The sequence below is a fragment of the Neltuma alba genome, unplaced genomic scaffold (genome assembly GCF_004799145.2).
Source record: "Neltuma alba isolate B1F8T4 unplaced genomic scaffold, ASM479914v2 tig00011995_pilon, whole genome shotgun sequence".
Lineage (NCBI taxonomy): Eukaryota > Viridiplantae > Streptophyta > Magnoliopsida > Fabales > Fabaceae > Neltuma > Neltuma alba.
In genome coordinates, this window is record NW_021636568.1 from 1 (window position 1) to 14905 (window position 14905).

The window sequence follows — 14905 nt, forward strand, 5'->3', positions numbered from 1 at the left end:
AGCTGCTCCTCTGTTCCCATTTTTTACTGATTCTTCCTTAGCCTCGCTCTAGGGTTTTCTTCGGATCTCTTTGATCGAATTTGACTCACCACTCTCAGGTACCACTTCTTTTATCCCTCTCTTTGTTCGCTCTATTTCTGGATATTCTTCGTTGTTTATCTATTTCTGGACATTCTTCGTTGTTAATGCTTCATGTCTCGACTCCTGGGTCTTGCTTTAAGCTCTTTTATTTCTCTCCTTCACTTGTCCTCCTAGGGGTCAGGTTTCTTTGGATTTGATCTAACCAGTCTTTAGTGTTTCCATTATTTTTCGAGTTGTAATAATCGGTAAAAACCATGGCTTTAGATGCTGAAATAAAACTTTTGTGCTGGAGGAGTACTGTAAGCCCTGTGCCTCACAGGATTCATATTATTTGGTCTATCGTATTAAAGTGTTTATGGTCTGTGATATGTGTTTAACTATTAATCTTGATTAATCTGCCGAGATTAAATTTTTGTTGCTTTCGTACCATCTTATCGACTTGTGCAAACCGATGTTTTCGGACTTTTTTTTTTTTAATTTATGTGTAAATAGTATCATAAATTTGAAGTAATATGTCATAGTAAGCATATTATACTTCCTTAAATTTTCAACTGAGAGCTTATATTTTATGTGCCACCTGTTCTTTCAATCTGGGTTTATGATAATAAGTTTGTTTACAAGTCGAGCCATATCAAAAGCTTTTTGGTTATAATCTACTGTGATGTGTTGTTTCTGATCAGTAGGGTCTCTTACTCCCCTGGTCAAATCAATCCCCTTTGCCATTGTTGTGGCAGCTATTTCTACAATTATCTTATTGGTTTACTACAATCTATACATTGTATCGTTGACCTTTTTTCATGAACAATTTGTTATCCTCCTGGTGTCTTCTAGTAAGTAGTAATTGTATCTATCTCTGTTTTTTTTTTTCTTTTTAAGTTGCCAGCTAATAATTAGCACCTGACATCTTATGTGTTTAATTTTGGCAGAGGCATCTAATGTTACTGTCATGGTTGTTACAGGTTGCTTTGGTATGGATTCCACAGAACAGACATACCAGCATCGCTCATTTTCAATCAAATTATGGCCCCCTAGCCAGAGTACCAGGTTAATGCTTGTAGAGCGAATGACCAAAAATCTGACAACTCCATCCATTTTCTCTCGAAAGTATGGACTGCTTAGCAGAGAAGAGGCTGAGGAGGATGCAAAGAAAATTGAGGAAACAGTGTTCACCATGGCTAACCAACATTTTGAGAAGGAGCCTGACGGTGATGGGAGTTCTGCTGTGCAAATTTATGCTAAAGAATCAAGTAAGCTTATGTTGGAGGTATTGAAAAGAGGCCCTCGCATGAAGGAAGATGGAGAATCCATAGATGGAAAGGTTACCGTGACTGCTGATACTGTTTTTGATATATCCGGAGGGCGCAGAGCCTTTATTGATGGAGAGGAAGCTGCAGAACTTCTGAAACCCCTGAGAGAACCAAATTCATATACAAAGATATGCTTTAGCAATCGAAGTTTTGGCTTGGATGCTGCTTGTGTGCTGCTGAACCCATCCTATCATCAATTAAGCATCAATTGACAGAAGTTGATCTATCAGATTTTATTGCTGGAAGACCTGAAGCAGAAGCTCTTGAAGTGATGACTATATTTTCATCAGTGCTGAAAGGTTGTGCTTTAAAGTCTCTCAATCTGTCAAATAATGCCATGGGTGTGAAAGGGGGTTAGGGCATTTGGGTCACTCCTAAGTTCACAAACTAACTTGGAGGAGCTATATTTGATGAATGACGGTATATCAGAGGAAGCTGCAAAAGCAGTTTGTGAACTGATTCCTTCCACTGAGAAGCTCCGGGTTCTTCATTTTCATAACAACATGACTGGAGATGCAGGGGCCATTGCTATAGCTGGTATTCTGAAACGTTCTTCAGCTATGGAGGATTTTCGTTGTTCATCTACCAGAGTAGGCTCTGATGGTGGTATTGCCCTAGCAGAAGCCCTTGGACTTGTACACATTTGAGGAAGCTCGATTTGCGGGACAACATGTTTGGTGTAGAAGCTGGAGTTGCCCTGGGTAAAGTTATACCTGCATTTGCAGATCTGACTGAGATATACCTCAGTTATTTGAACTTAGAGGATGAGGGGGCAGAAGCAATCGCTATTGCTCTCAAAGAATCTGCTCCATCACTAGAGATTCTGGAAATATCTGGAAACGATATTAGTGCTAAAGGTGCTGCTTCATTGGCTGCCTGCATAGCCTCCAAACAATTCCTTACCAAGTTAAATCTGTCTGAGAATGAGCTAAAGGATGAAGGTGCAATTTTGATTAGCAAGGCACTGGAAGAGGGTCATGGCCAACTAAATGAAGTCGATTTGAGCACTAATGCCATCAGAAGGTCGGGAGCTAGGCTATTGGCCAAGCTGTTGTGCGGAAAGCTGGATTCAAGTTGCTTAATATCGATGCCAACTTCATATCTGACGAAGGGATTGATGAGCTGAAAAATATATTTAAAAATTGCCCCCATATGCTTGGTCCCTTGGATGAAAATGATCCGGAAGGAGAAGACAATGACGTTGATGACGAAACTGAAGAGGACGGTGCTGATCATGATGAATTGGAATCAAAACTGAAGGGACTCAACATTAAGCAGGATTCTTAGGACCTTGATGAATGTAACTTATAATTTTAATCTTGTAGCTCAATTCGTATTTTCAGTTGACGAAGTTTTTTTTTTTTTTTTCCAAGATTGTCATTCAGCTTAACTCGACCTTCTGTGAAAAATGTATTATTCCATTAACATCATAAACCTTTAGTTTCGGAAATTCTTATCTTAGGTTGCTGTGTGACTCCTACCTTCGTTTGTGTGCGTTTTTTATCCCTTTTATTGCATCATCTTTTATGGGTGATTGCTGAGGTTTTGACTGAATGCCTGGTGATGGTAGGTGACTAGACAATCCAAGAATTTTATGTATCTGTTGATCGCCAGGACCTTGAAAGCTTGGATACTAGCTATCAAAATGCCGCTTATGTGGAGAATCTACAAATGATTATGGTATGACATATTTAGGCTACAATTTTCGGCCATAAGGTTACGTTTATTATATCTTATGATCAATCTGCAATATTTGTGATCCATCGTGGATTCTCGAAATGCTTGAGTGCATTCTGGAAAACTGATGATACGATAGATTCATTCTAAAGCCGAAGTAGATCCTCAGAATAAGCTACGGTCTGGTACAGATATGCATATCAAATTATTAAAACCTTTCTCCTTTCAAGAAGAATTTGGTCAAGTAGTATTCTCTAATACACTTGTTTCCTCATAGGGTAACAGGAAAACTTACAGTATGGTTTGGGTATGAATTGATCACACAGGTACTGGAACTTCTAAGGACTCCAATATTTTATCATCTAGCTCAAACTTCATGTCCTTCTTGTCTCTCCCAATCTTGACGTACTCATCAAAACGTTCTTTCAAGTCCTCAGGAAGGTTTGTGCTGCATGTCCATCCCAACTTTACTTTGGCTGCTCTAGGCTCGGCATAGAAGTGCTGCATCATGCACACTCATATGTAAAACATGTATTTTGTTGTGTGTGTAAGATGAGTACGTGACCAATACACTGGTGGGCAAGGCATTCATATATCATACTAACTCCATTACTTAATATAAGATATATTATATGATCTTTATGAAATACTTATATATATATATATATCAGTTTATAAGTTAGGCAAATTAGTTCAGATAAAAATGATAAATATAAATATTTTAAAATAATTGTTTAGTTTTTTTAATATTTCCAAATCAATCAACTGGTAAGACCCGGAGTGGTAGTATTCCATACCTTCGATAAATTTGATGCTATAACCATAGTGTCATGCTAATTTTTGAAACATCAGTGTGTCAAGTAAAAGACGTGTAATTACCATATTCCGGAAGGGGAAAGCTTTCTTAGCATCAATTCCAACAGCTTTAGGGTCATAAAGCACGATGTTAATAGGCCGCTGTGCAGCTTGGGCACATAGTTTGGCCATTCCAACCAAAGTCACAGCACGGTCGCTCACACAGTTGAAAATGTTATGATTCGCGGCTTCTGGTTTCTCAACAGCTAGAGTAAGCATGGAAGACAAGTCCCTAACATGAGCTATGTTTGTGAGTTGCAAGCCAGAGCCAGGAATTGGCACTGGTCTGTTCCTCACAATTCCTGAAACACAGAATATTCATATGTTGGCATATAATGAAATCTACTGCCAACCTCTTGTCTAAGAAATTACATACGCTATCTGACGTTTCAAGAGACAAATAAGAGATAAAGCTTGTCTGTGATTTTCCCACTTACTATCAAAAAACCACTCTTCACAGTCTTTGTTGTTGCCGGAGCCAATCATATACTGTGGCCGGAATATTGACCAGCTGCCAAAAGTTTCCTCAATATATTTCTCCACCCCAACATGACCAGCATCAGCTTTAACAACATCCTGAATGGGAGGAGGTTTCAACTCCGGCTAATATTGCTATTGGCACGCATGAATAATACTCCTCCGGTCCTTATTATAAGACCCAATTTGACTTTTTATTTGGTCCTAATTATAAGACCAATCCATTTTTTCTCTATATTTATGCATTTTTTTCCAAGATAATCCTTCTAATAATGATAGTTTTAGCCAATATACTTAATTAGCAAGGATATTTTAGGAATAACAACACTTATTTATTATAAATAACAACTTAACTTACTTCCTTAATCTCCTCAAATAAGTCAATTGGGTCTTATAATTAGGACCGGAGTATGTATATATATATACTGAGATCATAAATATAACATACCCCTTCAACATGGGGAGGTTTCGGTTGGTTTGTAGATTCCAGCACTGCTGATGAACAAGAATTGCTTGGTTCCAGAACTTTTGGCCCAGTCTATCACAGGTCTACAAGCGTGTATTGATGTTAGGCTAGTGTCTTGGAAATAGCAATTGCATATTCACTCCTGAATATATTTTAAGGAAAACCGGAGAAAAGGGCATTTGCCTTGCCATTTCCAGCAACTATTTATTCAAGGATACTAATTCTCATTATTATAGACACAAAACGTTATTATGAAATGGGATCAAAGTAGCAAGACGCAATCATGCCGAGGAAGACGTAGATGAAACCCAAAGCAATGACTTTCCATCAAAATTTAGCATCACCAAGCAAAGTACAAGAATTAAAGCAACAAACCTCACAGCGTCAAGGTCCTTGCCATTGTTGTCCAAAACCACATCAAATGTTTCCCCTCCCACAACACTCCCTATTTCTGCTGGATTTCCCCAGATTGTGCGGCCTCCAGAGCTCACAATTTCCTGAATATTTTCCAATTTCGCACGTAAATACAAGGGATTCACAATATTCATCACTAATATCACAGAGACATATGCGTTGCGAAAGCAAACATCATGTTCAGAGCGAGATAGGAATTTATAACTGAAAATCTGCTAAAAGGGGGTTTCTTCATCTTGCCGGAGCTTTCTTCACCAACAGTGAGAATAGTGACCGAATGGCCATTACCCAGAAGCTCTTTGGCGAAATAAAAGCCAATCACGGCATGCCCACCACTGTCGGTATTCACAATAAGCACCTTCTTCTTCTGTTCAGCACTAGCCCTCAGAGTGAAAGCAGAAGGAGTGGCAAAACGTGTAAAAGTGGAAGGGTGGGGGGAGAAGGATGGGAGAAACAGAGAGAGAGGAGGAATAGGATAAGGAAGAGAAAGAAAGGCGAGAAGAAGAAGAAGGAAGAGAGGGTGGTAGGAGAGTGGAAGAGGATGAAGAGTGAAGCAAGAATGAAGAAGAAGAAGCAAGAGAGGCCATTGATTCTCGATCCCGTTGCTTCTCAGAGAATGAGAACCAGCAGTTGCTTTTACACAAGATAGAGTTAGCTATATACGTGCCTCCTCAGGTCAATTTCCTGGGTAATTTCTGGATCACACCAAAGAAAGCACGATGGGTTTTACGGGATATGCTCCTACTTTTGGGGAGGCGCAAGGGAGAGAAATAAGGTGGTCAGTGCAACTATTAAAAGAAATGCATACAAATTTAATTTGTTTTTTTTTACCATCGTTCTTCGTCTAAACAAATGAATGTAAAGAATTTAGTTTCCAAATTTTGATTTTATGCAAATTTATTCTTTTTAAATATGATTATTTGGGAACTCTTGTACTATCTCTTAATTAATTAGAGGATCTGTTTATTTACATGTCTACATATTTTATAAAAACCTGAATTTTTATTGAAATACTATAATTAACTTTCGAAAAAAAATTATGAGTAATATAGTCATTTCAATAAATTTAAAAATTTCAATTTGTTATTGTAATTTTGTTTATTTGGGTGATTATTTAAAAATTTTTAAGTTCAAAAATCATTTTTACTGTCATTTTCCTAATAAAAAATTAAGCTAATGAAAAAATTTAAAAATAATTTGTATGTGTAAAGTGTTTTTATTTTGGAAGAATTATAATAAGATTTAAAAAAATTATAAAAAATCTCAATAACAATCTAAACAATTTATAATAATAAGTTACATAATAGAATAATAACTTTTAGAATTTATTTTATAATTTTTTTAGACTCTTTATAATTTTCTTTTATTTTTTCGGGGAGCGCCGAGCAAGAAGTCAGAATTGAGGGATTGGCCAATCAAAATAGAGTGTGGACGGGACAGCCAACTATAAATAGTAGAGTAGTGACAGTAATAAAAGAAAAGGAGCTTCAGATTTCCGAACGTTACTCGGAGATAACGGCAGTAGGGCCCATCTATATTTAAACCCTTGCAATCCTTCTCCTCCCCAGTCTGCCTTTTGAAAAGTGGAAACTATCCGTTTGAGCCTCACCTTCTCCTCACCCTCTCTCTCTCCCTCTCCCCCAGTCACTGCAATGGCAACATCTCTCGACTCATCACCCTCCCCTCTCCGACTAAACCAGGTTTCTTATTCTTCATCATTCTCTCACTCTTTCTACTTTCCATCAGCTTTTTGTGGTTATTATTGTTATTTTGACAGGAGGCCGCTAGTGAACCTATGGCTTCTTCTTCTCCGCCTCTGTTCAGCCCTTCTTCCGATAAGCGTTTCTGGAGCAATCTCCGGAACAGGATGGACACCATTCTTGATGATCGTCATCCCAAAATCTCCAACGATGATGATTCTTCTACTCACACTCTTGCCCGTGAGGTTAGTCTCCGTCTCTAGAAAAATTATGATGGGTTCTCTTCCGTACTGGGAAAACTAAGTAATGGGCTCTTGAGCTTCGTTCATTTTGCAGAGTGAAAAATCTAACAGGTTGAAGGAAGGTTCTTTGCTGCTCATCAGGGGGTTTGACTCCATCGCCCACACTCTCTCTCTGCTTTCAAACAATTTGGACAATGCCTTACAGGTATTATTCTGAATTCTGACCTCTACTTGAGCATTTTTCATGCATTCTCTTTGCAGATCCTTGTTGAATTATCAGTCTCTTAGGCATTTCATTTACAATTCTCGCCCTTTCTTTTACCCAAGGGAGCCAGAGAATTGGGTCAACCGCCCACATTGACCGACATATTCCAGAGCAAACATTACAAGGGTGAGAGTAAAGAAACCGAATCAGAGAGAAAAAGAAAGAAGACGAATCTAAAAAAGGAGCAAAAAGGAAGTATGATCCGAGTGAGTTGTCAGAAGTCACTGCGGATGACTCCCAGAAGGCAAATGAAGGAAGAAACAGAAACAAAAACCTGAAGAAAGCCAAAAATGTTGGTACAATTCATCTTTCTAACGGCGCTTTTGTTCCATGTCTAAAAGCACTACTTTTTCTAGATAAAAGGTACTCGTTTTATCTATATCAGCTTAAAGGTACTTGTTTTATCTATGTCAGCTTGCAGTTTTAATGGCAAGCAAAGCAGCCTCACTTGCCAGAGAATTGAAGTCTATAAAGTCAGACTTGAGCTTCTTGCAAGAAAGATGTGCTCTGCTTGAAGAGGAGAATGGCAGGCTGCGTGATGGGTTTGCTAAAGGAATAAGGCCAGAGGAAGATGATCTGGTGAGGCTTCAACTTGAAGCATTACTTGCAGAAAAATCCAGATTGGCCAATGAAAACGCAAATCTGATAAGAGAAAACCAGTGCCTGCATCAGCTAGTGGAGTACCACCAACATACATCTCAAGACCTCTCGGAATCATACGAGCAGGTCATCCAGGGAATGTGCTTGGACTTCTCGTCTCCGTTGCCATCAATTGCCGGAGACAAAGAAGAAGAAGAAAAAGGAGATGATGATGATGATTGTAAGACGAAAGCATTTCAAACGCCTAGGAGCGACCTCTTCGAGTTCCCTTCACTTGACAATGAGGGCAGTCATGGGGATGATGAGAAAAACTGAAAAATTGAGGATCGTCTTTCTTCAAAACCCTTAAATTTTATAGTAATATATTGTATTCCTCTTCAAGTTCTCTGTTTCGCTTGATGACGAGAGCTATCATGAGGTGGGTACGGAAATTTTCAGGCATCACCGTTAATCTTAGATGCCATAATATTCAAATATTGTACTAGTAATAAATCAAACTTATAAATTATTGACATTAATTATCTGCACATTCATGCGTCTTTTTATTTACACTATATATATATATATACACACTTATAAAGTAAGAATGATCGTTTAAATCTCATGGGCTTTATTTGAAGAATTACGGGATGAAATCAAGTGTTTTGTTTGTGAAATTGTGAAAAGGCAAAAAGCATACATAACTTTGCAATTCAGTCTTGTATTTGTGGTTGAACATTCTTGTGGTTTTCTTTGTTGTGCTTTCAAGGCTCTGTTCTCTGTCCAAAAAATAAAAACAAGCATTTTTTTTTGGGTTTTGTTTTCAAGCCGTGCTCAGAAAATTAAAATGCCTTTCAACCGTTGTCATTAACCCCTGTTATCGGGACTTTCACCTTAATTTTTAATTTAAAGTTTACTTAATTCTAATTTATTTAGTCAAGAAATATTTCCCTACAAGCATAAGTATACTTCTATTAAATGCAAACGAGTTCGAGTCACACTAAATACAGTCACCTTTGTAGACAAGAGATCCAAACCTTAATTCATTAGGAGCTGTCCTCTTCTGCATTTAGTTGAGAAACATATAATATTGAGGTTTTTTCAGAGAAAAGAGGGTTAAAAAAGATTACAGACTCGGGAATCTCGGACCCAAGGCATCATCAAGAAAGAGACTGTGGAACACCAGGCCAGGCCTACTGTTTCCAAATGCCACACAGGCCCAAATCCATCCCGACCCCAAGAAATTGGGCCTGAGTAAGCCAGACCAAATTCCCAGCTCAGCCTCATTTGCCTTTATCTATTACAATCTCCAGTCCTAACTAAATAGCAGAGTTAATTAGAGCCTTAATTTGATCTTAATTAGAAGTTTCAATCTAATTTATTTCATATTTATTTTTTTATTTAAGCAATCCCCATGATGGTTACACATGTTAAAGGATTTTTATTTTAATACATACGATTAATAAAGGTATTTTAATGAAGACAATACTCATTTATTATAAATAACTAACTCAACTAACTTTGTTACCACTCACAAATTAGTTGTTAAGCTTTTATATAGAACTCTTATTTTATTAATAAACTAAATATTCTTTTTTTTTTTTTTAAGATGGCATTGTGAAAAATCTTGTAACCTAATAGCATGAAAATTCTCTTATAAGTAGAAATTGTGGATTTGATTTCGCATGCTACTTTAAACTACTATTGTCCACCCTTCCAAAATATCAGTCTATTAAATTTGTTCGTTAATAACCCTATTTTATCAGATTATTGTATGTACAGTTTATATATGAATATTTCATTCATTTGTGAATTAATATATTTTGATTTAACTATTGCTCTTTTCTAGATTATATATAAATATTTTTATATATTTAATTAAATTATATAAATTCTCATGAAAAAAATTAAATCATATAAATTTAGTCATGATTATTGAGTTGACCCTTGATCAACTATACGTATATGATTGGATTATTGATCTTGAGCCCCTCTGTCTTAATTAGTTTAACCACTACTGGTCCAATTTTCAATTTCTTCAAATTAACTATGCCATCGGCATTTCATCTCTTTGGAAATTTGGGAACGAAGTCCTGTTTGAGACAATAATGGTGGCGAGTTGTGAGTTGTCCTTGCACTTGATACGTTAGAAGCCAAGGAATGAGGTCTCTTACCTTGGAATCTAAGAATCGTTAGTGCTGCGCGCGCGGAGAAGAAATTCGTTGAAACTGAAGCTTCCAAAATGATATCTCTGCGCCGTCCATAATAAAGCACGCAACATATTATATTAACGTAAGAGGAAATACCTTTCTTTTTTGGTCCATCGATCCTCTGCAACTCACCATTGAGCAGCCATTTGTTTCATGACAAGCTTGCATGGCCTACGTGCCCCTGTGCTATCCATCTTGATCTCACTGCATTCCTGAAAAATGCAACCGAAAGAGGAAAAAAAATAATAAAAGTAGCAGCACTACCATCAATAACCTCGTCAAAAGTCAACATTTGAATAGAATCATCAATCTTTCTTCCTAGAAATCTTTGTAATTTATTTTATATATATTACAAAACCATGTTCAAATAACAAACGATGCTTCCACCTAGAACGCACATAATAATGAGGTCTAGCTGGCCCTAGGGTTTCTCCTTCCCTGGTTGGTCAACTGAGAACAAAACGTAGATTGCGAAGTGTATCATGCGAGCAAATTCGATGGCTAGGGCTTCGACCTTTTCCTGAGAAAGTGTGCATGGCGCATATATTCTTGCCTCCCCCGACATTTTCCTCTTATTTCTTCACTTAATAAATAAAAGCAGTTAGCGAGGAGAAGGACTGTGAATGCTAGGTCCCCCTCTTCTTCTTCCATCGCTTTTATTTCATACCGTCCTCCTTTGTTGGAATAAGATTCCTCCACAGTTTTTGCACATATTTGTCTCAAAGCTAACCTCAGAACCGTATATTTGATGTTTCACGTCATCCCCGTCTCAAAATAAACCAATGTTGGTGGTTCGCCGTGTTAACAAGGGACCACAAATCAATCAAGTGATCAACGTTATATAAAAGGACATGGCGGAGAAAATGATCGACGTGATTTACGTCCTCACGTTTTCTTACTATATATCTTATTATCTCTGTTTATATCCCTGTGGTAATCAATGACAGCAATTTATTCAGATGTAATAAGACGGTCATCTGTACGTGTTATCCTTTAATTTCATGGATCATAATTACTCATCACAGATTGGGGCATCTTGTGACATGCATGCATGTAGAAAACAAACACCAACAAAAAATGACTAAGCAGCTTTGCTTTTCAATATTACTGGTGAAAAATTGGTCTGTTTCAATTAAAAGGGCAAAGTGATAGTAGTATGCCACCTGTCATTAACTTAATTATCGGTGATGAGACATGACATTTGTTTTTTGTTGGCTATTAAATGAGACTTGAGCTACCAAGACACACAATTATATATTACAGTTTGAACATGGAATCATGTCGATCGGTGCAAGGTGGCAACTTTCTTACGTTTGTTGTTCACTAAAACCTAGGGTTTAGTTGAATTTATGAGGTTGCATGTTAGTCATTAGATGAGAAGATGAATGAGAAGTGTTACATTACGCAATATCATACAAAGCATTGATGCTCGTGTTTTTTTGTGTGTGCATGACAGATTCCTAGACAGCCAAATGCTGCTATGTATTTTTCTGATTATATTGTTGAAGAAGCTATTATAGAGATATGTATACGGAGGGATGAGGCTTTTAGAGACTGCATGCTTTCGTAGATTTGCTTTATTTGATTCAACAGCTCTTCAACTTGTCGAAGCAAGCAAAATATGCGAGTCCTGTGCAGATTTTGACAGTGTAAAAGTGATTTGGCCAATGGAAAGACACGAAAGGCCAAGGAGGAAAAGGTAATAATGAATCGATGCTCGATTTCTTCTAATTTGCTTCGACCTGCACTAGCCGTAGATTTCAAAGAGCGCGTGCCATAAACTTCATGATTGATGAAACAAAGCTAAGTCAAGAAAAAGGACATTAGATTGACGATTATACTAAGGTTTTATTATGCATGGGTTCCTCTTGATCCTTTGTTTGGTCGGTTGACTCTAAAATTTCTTTATTAGCTTATATTATTACATAAATATCTCGCTGTCTGCTCTAAGAATATTATATATATTCTACAAAGTAGCACCTATAATACGTTCCCACTGTTAACTTTACGTAACTTTCACTTAAAACATCAAACCATTGTTTATCTAAGATGATTCAAGTAACTAAACACTGTGTTTAGAGTTTGGACCACTCGGAATTCCATCTTAGGTTTGGAATAAACTTACATCAGAGTATGTCTTTTGTGTCAGTTCAAGGAACGATATTTTGAATCTTGAAGGAAAAGAAACAATAATAACACCAGAATAAACTACCCTAATAAAGTACTCGGACGGAAAGATGTAATCTTTGTGATTGAACATAACGAAAGGATCAAAATGATGGAATGACAGAGTAGTGAGTATGATGAAACATAGTAGTATAACTGTTGTTGGTTTCTGTGGCTAAGCTTTAGGCTCTGTTGATGGCAATGCCACATCGATAGAATTTCAACCAATGGCTATGAAAAATAGAAGCCAAAGCAACGAATCCATTCTGGACAGACTCAAAAAGATCACTCTGTCTTCTGGTGGTCAACCAGCTTATGAGCAGAACCATACAAAGCTTCCTTTATCATACTCTTACTTCCATAATTCTTGCTTCTTTTAATTTTTTGTTTTCACCTTATCTTTTTAGTATAAGTTTATTGACCAGAGATATATTCCACTACTCTTGTCTCGTGCTTTTTCAACTAGTCATGTTCCCACTGAATTTTCCTTCACTTTATTCGGCTGTAATATAAATCCAATTAAGTCCTTATTGGTAAAGGCAGCTGTCATGTAAAATTGCTTGATAATTACTTTGCATGTATTTTGTATGTGTGTATGTGTGGGCATATGGCATAAACACACAGTCAAAACCGACGAAACAGAGTGTTAATAACCAGATAGAGCGAAATATTAACACAAAGAGGGACTCCGTTGAAAAAGTTGATATTTGGGATACTTGAAGTAGAAGGTTACTACATGTATAATTTACTAAGTATACAAATAGAGCTACGGACAGCACTCTGGTGTTGCCCAACTATATATTGAGATGCATCTTTCCCACTTCTACTTCATGCCCATTCCTCTGTTCTCTCCTACCTTCTCTCTCCTTTTTCCACAGAACCCATTTTCAATTTGAGGCGAACCCAAAGATGGGTTCTGTTTAAATCCTTCTTCTTCACAGCAGATCTCCATTTTTCTCATCGTTTTAACTGGAACTTGGTGAGAGAGTGAGGCAAAAAAAGGGAGGAAAACTTTTTTCCCTTCCCCTGTTGTGCTCTTTCCTTTTGCCTTTTGTTACAGTTAGTATTTGCGGCTAACGCAAATGTCTTCCTCAAGTGTTTGTCAAGGGTTTCGATCATGTCTGGAGCCCTGGCCAGTTGAACCACAAATTCTAAGGCTCAAATTGGCTCCACCAGCGTCCCTCTCACTCTCTGAATCCCAAGAGAAATCCAGCACGAACGATGAAATTTCCACGAGAATGGACAACAATGCTGACAAGGGTGGATGGAGTTTTCTTCTGCCTCTCAAGAAAACTGAGGATCCTCAATCTCAAAACGTCTATGTCCATCCTGCTGTGAAACACTCCTCCTCCAAGCTCACTGGAAAGAGCTTGGAAATGTGCACAGAAAGTCTAGGTTGCGAGACTGGTAGTGATAATGCCAGTGGAAACTTGGACGAATTTTCCTTCCTTTCATCAGAAAATAGCACCACTTGTTTCTCAAGACAAACCTCAGAACCCTGTAGAAGTTACTCTATGTCCAGAAGAATGAAACGTTCAAACAGCTTCCCACCTCCTCTGACTTCTATTACAGATTTGGGTGGGGTTCAAGTGAGGTCTCATCGTGAAGATGGTAGGCTAATCTTGGAAGCTGTAACTACCCCTTCTGTTCAGCCTTGTTTTCGAGCACAGCGGAGTAATGGCAGGCTCACTCTTACCATGTTTCAGACATTCCTTTCTGGTGATGATGAAGAAGAAAAAGTAGCTGAAGATAATGAAGAAGAGAAGGAGAAGGAGGAGGAGAAGGAGGAAGAACAAGAAGTTGCGGGCGTAGATTATGAAGATACTGATGCAGAGGAGTTGGAAGGGTTAAACGATATTGTTGATGATGAAATTGGAAACAGAAAGTTGGCCCGACCAGGAAGGTGCAAGGAAAGTGGGAATAGGAACAACAACGCGATGCCCAATTGGGAGCCATTTGGGTGGCCACTTGAGCTCTCTCTTCTCTCTGTGTGGCTTTGAGCAGCTGAACTTACTAATCTTATCTTCACTTTCACTTTCATTTTTATTTTTTTCAGTTCCCTGTTAGGATTTCAGTGGTTATTTATGATTGGAAGATTGGTGCTTGGAGTCTCAGAATGTCCTAATTGGTAGTTATTATAGTTATTAGTTATATTGGACACTGTCCTTCTATCCTTTTGTGGCCTTTGTATCCGTTTTATTTTATTCATTCCTCTTTCTTTGGTCCTCTCCGGAAGCATAAAACAATTAAAATTAAAATTTAAAAAAAAAAACAGAGGAGCAAGGCAAAAATAATCTAATTTTCATTTTTCCTCCTTCATTTATTGCGATTCAATCATAAGCCAACAATGGTGATGCTCGAACATGTTACCGACTAACAAGTGGACCCAAAACCTGAACCACACTGCAATTTATCGTAATATTATTGCCACTGCACATGTTTGATGTTCTTAGTCACATAACGAGG

The 14905-nt window shown here is 37.6% G+C and overlaps 2 protein-coding genes and 2 pseudogenes across 2 annotated transcripts; 3 read left to right on the top strand and 1 right to left on the bottom strand.

The window, feature by feature from the left end:
* The first annotated feature begins 11 nt into the window (after positions 1–11).
* Positions 12–2756, top strand: LOC114720715 (RAN GTPase-activating protein 1-like; annotated as a pseudogene).
* Positions 2757–3205: 449 nt separating this feature from the next.
* Positions 3206–5864, bottom strand: LOC114720716 (chloroplast stem-loop binding protein of 41 kDa a, chloroplastic-like). Its single transcript, XM_028906395.1, is given in 8 exon segments — positions 3206–3566; positions 3945–4222; positions 4358–4496; positions 4846–4864; positions 4866–4946; positions 5239–5360; positions 5483–5720; positions 5722–5864. Coding segments are annotated over 8 exon segments (1203 nt in total). The 3' UTR covers positions 3206–3383.
* A 1025-nt stretch (positions 5865–6889) lies between these two features.
* LOC114720717 (uncharacterized) lies at positions 6890–8601 on the top strand (annotated as a pseudogene).
* Positions 8602–13469: 4868 nt separating this feature from the next.
* Positions 13470–14439, top strand: LOC114720707 (protein FANTASTIC FOUR 1-like). The gene has a single exon (XM_028906382.1). It carries the CDS (start codon positions 13522–13524, stop codon positions 14437–14439), a length of 918 nt encoding a protein of 305 aa, XP_028762215.1. The 5' UTR covers positions 13470–13521.
* Positions 14440–14905: the final 466 nt, after the last annotated feature.

What these genes read in the sequence shown, in the direction of transcription:
- LOC114720707 (XM_028906382.1), top strand. Translation starts at nt 13,522, where the DNA reads ATGTCTTCCTCAAGTGTTTGTCAAGGGTTTCGATCATGTCTGGAGCCC.